Raw genomic sequence first — 8,341 nt, 5'->3', positions numbered from 1 at the left:
GTCTAAAACATCTGATCTTGAACTAGTAACTACAGTTATCCTGACTGCATTAAAAATTTGAATGCATGTAATCTAATCTGATCTCTCAATCTTACACTCTGAATTGTTTTATAATGAAGAGAGTGAGATTAAAGAGAGTAAAGGAGAGAGAAAAAATGGAAAGAATCCAAATCCATTTGTTATGGTTTGATATCTTTGTCTTTATATATTCAGAATCAGCTGCTGAGATTTAACAGGAAAGGAAAAAAGTTGAACTGCAGCAAATTATTTTATTCCTCAATTACAATTGCTATTGGTTTCAATTATACAAAAAACATGTCTTCACATGATTATGTTGCTATCATCCAAAGACAGTTATAGAAAGTCATAACTGCCAGTGACACTGCCTCAGTGCCTGGTGTCTCTATTGAAGCACAGGGAAAAACAAACTATATATCTGACCAATCAGGTCTTGAACTTATGGGTGAATTTTTGGGTGATTTTCTCAACTCCTTCCCTACAATCGCCAGCAACTCGCTTTGCACCTTCTTTCACAGTAAATCCAAGTTCAACGGCACTATGCTGCAACTCATTGGCTGACTTACCTGCCTTTGAGACAGCAGCGTCGCGCAATTCTTCAGCCTGCAATTTTGTTTTGGATGCCCATTCTTTCAAGTTTGATATAAATACGGAAATCATGAGAATGATCTTGTCAATTGTTTCTCTGGATTTTCCTCTGACATCTGCACCCATTCGTTTCAGCTTCTCCAATAAGCTTTCAGCCCTGTCAATTGATCCTTGAGTTGAGTTCTGTTCCCCCACATTGAGCCATGTAACTTCAGCTGTAGCCTCGGCCTCTTTGCGGAGGTCTTCATCAACCACCACTTTGATACCGTGCTTCTCCCAACGATCTCTAGCCTCCTCTAACGCTTTTGCTTGTTCTCTCACTCGTTTGGCTTCATCCTCTGCCCAAGTCCTGAGCCCAAACAATTACCAGTTATTGAAAACATTTAGTCTGGTTTGTAATAAGCTAGGTAAGAACTATGATTTTGATTGATGAATATATGACCAGTAAACAAGTTTTTTAGAACCAATTCATTTATGTTGGATAAGAAAGAAACAGCTGTCAAGAGTACTAGTCTCATAGAAAGGACATACTGTATATGCCAGCAACATCAGTGCACAAATTTAAGTAGATCTAGAAAAAATGTGCACTGAAAATACAATTGGAAGCAGTTATTACAGAATATAATGTCTGCACAAAAAACGTAGGCAACGGCAGATAAACACATAGATAATGGCCATTTGTCTAATTAACATAGTATATATGTAAAAAAAAAGTTGCTAATCAAAAAAAAATGTAAGAAAATTGTGTAGTAACTAGTTATTTATTTTTCATATTTCATTTACTCGCTTCTAGACATAAGCAGTAATATGAGAAGCATAGCATATCGCAGTAACAACAATGGTTGAAGACATGGGAGGCCGTAAGCTACTATTAGCTATTTGGCTCGATTTTTCTTTAGAAATCATACATGAAACCTTTAGGATTTCAATATCTCTCTAATTGGAAGTATGAATCGCTTCATTATCACTATTAACTCATTCACACCTTCAACATTACCGAGGCAAAAAGTGAAGAAGAAATAAATTTAGCCAGTGATTCCGAGTCATCACTTCTTTTACCATTTATTTGAAACCAAAACTGAGAGCTGATCTAACATATTTTAGTTGCCTTCAAAAGTTTCAGAAATTTACCTGGCCATGGACAATGCTTTTCGTTCAACCTCTAGCTCATATTGTAAACGAGCAATATCGTTGTTTTCAACTTCTGCTTGCTCCCGGAGCTTCTTGATTCTCTCTTTTTCATATGCTATTTCTAACTTATTATTCATAAGACTTTGTAATTGATCCTGAACCTCATTCCGTAACTTCGAAAAGACCTGCATTTCTGATTCAATAGCAGTCCGTTCTTTCTCCAAGGCAACACTGTCTTCTTCTCTCTGAGCTTTTAGTGTTTCCAACTCGAGTTTTGCCTCTTCAGCCATTCTTTCAATTGCATTGATCTTTTCCCTCTCTAGGAAAAGCTCCTGCTCAAAACTAGCATTGATATCCTTCTCAACTTGAGCGACTAAAGCACTATGTGCAGCAACAGCGTTTTCAGCAATAGATTCTGCTTCAATCCGTGCAAGCTCTTCACTAACTATGTCGGAAGCATCTCCTGTAGCAAGAGCAAGGGCTGCTTGGGCCTTTGTCACTGGTTTATCTGGCTGGAACAATCTGGTATAACCTTGAATATACAGCCCCCAATGCAACAGAGGGAACTAGTAAGTCAGCCAAAAGCTAATTTTAAGTATTCGAGAATTTTTAGCTATGTCCCTAAATTAAAATATACATATATATTGAGTCTCTAAATTTGCCAAAGCCCAAAAATATTTGATTAGATCTCCAAACTTAAAAAATGTTAATCAAGTTCATGAACTTTTAATAATATTTAAGCAGGTCCATAAACTATTAAATAATTTGTATTTGGGTTCAGGGGACCTAATTAAAATTATTTAGAAGTTTGGGGACCCATTTAAAAAACATTTGGTTTAAGGACCTAACTACAAATTACTAACAAATTTAGATATCCAATTACAATTTTTTTAGTTCAGGGACCAATTTAAAAATTCTCAAATAGTTCAAGGACGAACAAAGCAATTAAACCTAAATCTAATTTTAAAGCATATCATTAAGTATTTAAACAGATTCACAAAGAAAAAGTATCGTTAAATATTTTAACAGGTTTACCAAATGCAAGAGCAATTATTCCCTGATCCCCAGAAGATAGATCCGCTACTAGTGCAGGGCATGCATTAGGATGTATCTTATCAGTGTCTATAAAACCAGAAAGGCGGTGCAGCATCTGCCAAAAGTCATTAGAATTGATAAATATACTCATCAGTTTAATGCACTTGGAACCAAGAAGATGGTTATCACATATATTAGATAAAACAACAAGTTGGGCAACCTTTCTGTCAGCTTCAGGAAGCTGTCTTTTCTCTAGGGTCATTTTCCAACTCACAAGATCCTGACGTGATAAAGGGCTGCATAAATTAACATATGAGAAAGGGAGATCACAATTGTAGCCTGTCGTAGAAAGTTAAAAGCACGTCTCAAACAGACTGAGATACAACTATGCCCGAGCTAAGATGAAAAAATGCAAACAATTTTGAAAAATGACTGCACAGCTGCTGAAGGGGGGAAACAGTAACCACAAACCAGATTTCCAGATTTACTACTAGCATACCTTTCGGGGGAGAAGTAAAAAGGGCTATTGTCTTCATCAGCGGACAACTGTATATCACGTCTTGAGAGCCTGCTTTCAATAAGTCCAGCTTCTGCCAAGCCTGGAAAACATATTCTTTAGACAAATATATGCATAGACCAACAGGTTGTATTGCTAAAAATGATTATCATGTCAAAGTTCTGACCTTGAATGGAAGAAAAATCAGGGTCCTCAGTGGTGATGTCATCAAATGCAAGCTCGGTAACATTGTCTATGTACATGGCAGGATACACTTTGGAAACACTATTCCTGAAAAGTTATCCCAAAGGCACGTGTAACGGAAATATTATGAGCAAAAAATAGTTACCCCTGGTTTACATCTTGTCATTCACATCACACAGAAAGAAGGAATAAATCAGTACCTTGAAAGAGCACCGCTAGCAGATACCAACCAGCGAGCATATTCACGACGCGTGCATAAATCACCAGGTTGAACATCAGGCTCAATGACCTGAGGAATTAACAGTTTTCAAGTGAATACTGACAACCAAGTGAACAATAAAAGTATTTTCTATTATTCTATATCAAACTAACAAAATGACAAATACCAAACCTAAATCACAGATGTTTTTATAAAAAAATATGCTTTCATTTTGTTACTATCTCCGTCTCATATTATGAGTCTTTTAAAAGTAATGTACACTTCTTAAGAAAACGATTAGTTATGTTGAATTAAATAGTAAAATAGTGTGTGTAGTCTAAAATACTCATATTAATCAGATTGATTGAAAGGAGTAGCAGTGAAGTAGATACTAGTTGGGCAGACACTTATAATTAAATGAGGGCATTGTTGGAAAATAGAAACAATTGCTGTCATGGAGCGACAAAGAATTAGACACAAAGAAATATTGCAAATGAGACACTCATAATGAGACAAGGGTGGCAGAATACTAGAAAATATATTCTAATATCTTTGTGTTATGTTAGAGTACCTTAGTTTATCTTGTAAGATCAGGCTGTAATCTTAGAATATTGTAAATCGTCTCCTAACTTTAGTTTCTATATTTCTTAGTTATTATAATGATTTGTTTTCTAATTTCCTTGTATTTAGAATTGGGAATCTTGTATATCCCTGCCTATAAACAGTGGTTAGTGTTCAGTCTTTTGTATCAAGCAATCGTCAAGTTGCTATCAAAAACACTCGAGCTCTTATTATGTCTCTCCTCCTTTTATCTATAACTCATAAATCAACACACGCCCATCTTTCGGTAGTAATTAAATTACACACATTTTTCTCTACAAAAATAATCCCAAACCTACTATGACTTTAATATAAGGAAACATAAAGCTAAAGAAATCATTAATTTCAGTTTTTTTCCTAACAGAAACTATTTAGCTTTATTTACTACTGAATGTTTTGTATAACGGTGTGGAAAACCCCATATTTTGCAGCTCTTTTAATTATACGTTCAGTGCAACTAAAATATTAGGACTTGATATAGAAAACACCGTTAAAAATAAAACTAGAATTGAATGGTAAATGCACACGGCATTATAGTCACCTTGACTTGAAATATTAGACTGCCAAGTATTACCTTTAAAACTTGCAATGCAGCTAGTGCTTGTCCCTGAACCTGATCAAAAGCTGCAGGAACCAAAACTTTTCCAGGAACCACCTGTAAAGCTGCAGAAACTACTGATGGAGCAGGAATGCCAGGAGCAGAGAAAAGGGATTCAGAATTTGGAGATTCAGATATATCTTTATTAACCTCGTTATTCTCATTTCTAATCCGGTCATCTACCAATGAATTGGTGGATTGTGAGAATACTGATTTACTTAAAAGGTCATTTTCAGGGATACTCTTCTCCTCGAAGGATGATTTATTTCCCTCGTGTGAGACCAGTTGAGTTTTGTTAAGGTCAATATTGTCTTGATCATCTTCACTAAAAATCTTAGGAGATGAAATAGTGTTGTTTGACTCAGGATTTACCACTATACCAGCAGATTCAGTCTTATTATCAGCACCTAAACCATACGAGGGTTCGGAAATGTCAGAATTTCTACTCTCATTTGAACTAGTTATTTCACCCTGCTGCTCATTATTAAGATCCGGTGGCTTACCATCGTAATTGGGTATGTTTCCCGGTTCAGCATTAACTTGGTTTTCTTTAAGATCGGAAGTAGATTCTGTTGTATCTACAGCCAGATTTCTATCCAAATCACTAAAAGAATCAACAGTATTTTCAGTTTGAAGAGGTACTTGGTTTTCACTAGGAACAATTAACTCATTATCACGAGCTGACTCGTGCAACAACTCTTCTTGATCAGATATACGATTAACATCGTTATTAATACCATTGGAGGTGTCTTTACTATCATATAGAACCTCGGACCCTATATCAGAATCATCAACAGTTTTATAGTCACCTTGAATGTTATCAGACTCCCGGGATGTTTCTATCTGACCTTCCGTTTTACCATCTTCTACTACCAACTTGTCCTCAGCATTTACCGGTTCTGTAATATCGTCCTCCCGGTCATCAGAAGACAAATGCACCTCTTGATGTGTTGTCAAAGGCTTCATTTGTTGCTCCAGTCCTGTATATTCCAGTCACACGCATTGCAATTTACAATACAGAAAAATTAAACACAACAACAACCAAGCCTTATCCAACTAAGGTAGGATTACTTACCGGAACGATTTCGTTTTCCAAGAGATAATGCAAGAAAGGTAAGCCCTGTGAAAAGAACAGCTCCGGCCACTCCTACTCCAACAACTCCTGAAAGAAAACTACTTCAAAAGTGTTATTAAGTAGAGTGGAATTTCAACTACCACTAACAGTTAAGAAATGTCTCAAAATCCATAGCTGTTAATGGTAAGTTGCAAACATGCAATCTAATAATCAAGTTCAATCTTAAATGAATAAAAACTAAGACAGTTACAGAAAACGAATTCTCCTAAATTTTGAACAAGAAGTAAAAATTGAAGAAGCATACACACCTCCGAATGAATCCTTGTTCTTTGGGGAATGATCAGAGTGCTCGGTATTAGATGAATCGGACCAACCGGAGAATCCGTCGCCGGCCTTAGGATTGGAGGCGACCGATTCTGGTCGCTTGTCGTTATAAGCGGAGCAGAGTGGTGGAAGACGAGGGTTGATGTTGCGAAGACGCGCATGATGAGAAAGGGGGAATTTGGAGGAATTGAAAGCTAATCGGAGTTGAAGAGAAGTTGGGGAACATGTGGGTGAAATTGAAGCCATGAAAATGTTCTGCAGGAGTGGGTGTGTGAAGAGAGAGAAAGTGAAAAATAGTGGATAAATGGAGAAGTGGTGTAGTTGAGGGGAAGAGAACTGATTTTTTTTAACATAATTGATTTTGCTTAATTTTAGTTTAATATAGATTAATTTATGTTTCAACCAATTATCATCATCACCATCATAAAAGAAATTATGAAGTTTTGATGGTTTCAAACAAATTTTATTTAAAAGAAATTATGAAGTTTTGATAGTTTCAAACAAATTTTATTTAAAAGAAGAAATTACCAAAAAAAAATGTTTTAGGGTTATTTTATTACCATAGTAGAAAAACAATATTTTGATATAAAAAAATTGTCGCAGATGGATTGCAATTGTGAATTTGAGTTTTCGTTATAGTAGGAGAGGGGCTGGCCTGCAAGGTTAACACTCCAATGTCCAAGTCAGCAGGGTCGATCCCGACTTTTTAGAGGTCCAGAGCAAATAAATAAATGGATCCATAATAAAAAACACACGTTTAACTCGCCTCCAAAATGAAGAAGAATTTCGTAAGGATAAAAAATATGAAGTTTTGGTTGTTTCGAACAATAAAAAGAATTTCAATGCAAATAAGTAGTCATATGCAAATCATTAAGAATTCAAAATCGAAATATAATTAATTGAATATGAGAATATATTAATTGCCTTAATTGCCCCATTTTCTAGGCAACATCCACCGTCTCAAAGAAATAATTGACGTTTTCTCTTGCTTTAATTGTTGAAAACCAAATCATATGGTTAGAAAATGTAGACGTAGGGGTAAACCATGTCCTGACCCTAAAAGGCAGGTTTACCTGATTGGTAAAAAATTTATTTCTATGACAAAAAAATAATAAATCAAAGCACAAGTGATAATAAATTTAATTTCATCATAAAAATCTATAACAAATTAGGGTAATATGACAAATTTTTAATTATAATATATAAATAATTTCTAAAATTTATACTAAAATAAATTAAAATTATAAGAGTTTCAATAAATAACCATTAAAAATAAATTTTGGATTTAAAATTTAATTATAAATTTTAATCAATTATATACAAATTATTTTATAATTAAAATTAGAAATGCTAGTTAGTTAAATTGAGAGAGTTATGGCACGAAGGCATAATTAATTAAATTTGTCGTTTTAAAATGATGGTTTTAGTTGTCATGTTTATTTACTGTACTTTAAAATGATGGTTTTAATTGTCATGTTAATTATAAATTTTAATAGATTATATATAAATTATTTTATAATTAAAATTAGAAATACTAATTAGTTAAATTGAGAGAGTTATGGTATTAAGGGTCCGTTTGGTTGGAGGTAAATGGAGGAGAGGGGAGGGGAGGGAATTTTTAATAATTTATGTGTTTGGTTCAAATTTTAAGAGGAGGAGGGGAGGTAGATGGAGGGGACTAAATTCCCTCCTGAGCCACTTTTTGCTTCCCCCGATTTGGAGGATTCGGAGAGAAGGAGAGGTGGTTCATATTAATTATAATTATATCTACATATTTACTCTTGTTATAATTATAATTAAATTTTGTTACTTTATTTTTTATATTTTTATGTTACTTTTTAACTATTGCAATATTTTTGTTTTAAATATTTTTGTTAGATTTTATTGTGTTTGATAATTTTTTTAAACTATAAATTTTAACTGTTACGTTTTTATAAAAAAAAATTGATGTTATCGAATTGAATACTTATAAATAGTAAACATCGTTAATCTTATAGTAAAATTACAAGGTTAAAAATGTAAATTAGTTTTAAAATACCTCCCCTCCTCTTGTAAAATGAATATGATATTTGT

At 34.1% G+C, this 8,341-nt stretch overlaps 1 protein-coding gene across 3 annotated transcripts; it reads right to left on the bottom strand.

Annotated features, from left to right (window-relative positions):
• Nucleotides 1-249: 249 nt before the first annotated feature.
• LOC131653126 (uncharacterized) lies at nt 250-6,615 on the bottom strand. 3 transcript variants are annotated; one of them, XM_058923194.1, is made up of 11 exons: nt 6,253-6,613; nt 5,945-6,031; nt 5,679-5,849; nt 4,846-4,934; nt 3,673-3,761; nt 3,456-3,559; nt 3,272-3,371; nt 2,993-3,068; nt 2,773-2,887; nt 1,738-2,269; nt 250-955 (listed from the first exon to the last, which is right to left on the bottom strand). In XM_058923194.1, exons 1-11 carry the CDS (start codon nt 6,512-6,514, stop codon nt 445-447), a joined length of 2,136 nt encoding a protein of 711 aa, XP_058779177.1. In that variant the 5' UTR covers nt 6,515-6,613; the 3' UTR covers nt 250-444. The 3 variants fall into 3 exon arrangements, with proteins under 3 accessions (XP_058779177.1, XP_058779175.1, XP_058779176.1); XM_058923192.1 differs by having other exon boundaries at nt 4,846-5,849; nt 6,253-6,615; XM_058923193.1 differs by having other exon boundaries at nt 4,846-5,849; nt 5,945-6,042; nt 6,253-6,378.
• Nucleotides 6,616-8,341: the final 1,726 nt, after the last annotated feature.

Source organism: Vicia villosa, linkage group LG2, assembly GCF_029867415.1.
Source record: "Vicia villosa cultivar HV-30 ecotype Madison, WI linkage group LG2, Vvil1.0, whole genome shotgun sequence".
Classification (NCBI taxonomy): domain Eukaryota; kingdom Viridiplantae; phylum Streptophyta; class Magnoliopsida; order Fabales; family Fabaceae; genus Vicia; species Vicia villosa.
The sequence above is the reverse complement of the archived record's forward strand: the minus strand, read 5'-3'. Positions and strand labels throughout refer to the sequence as shown.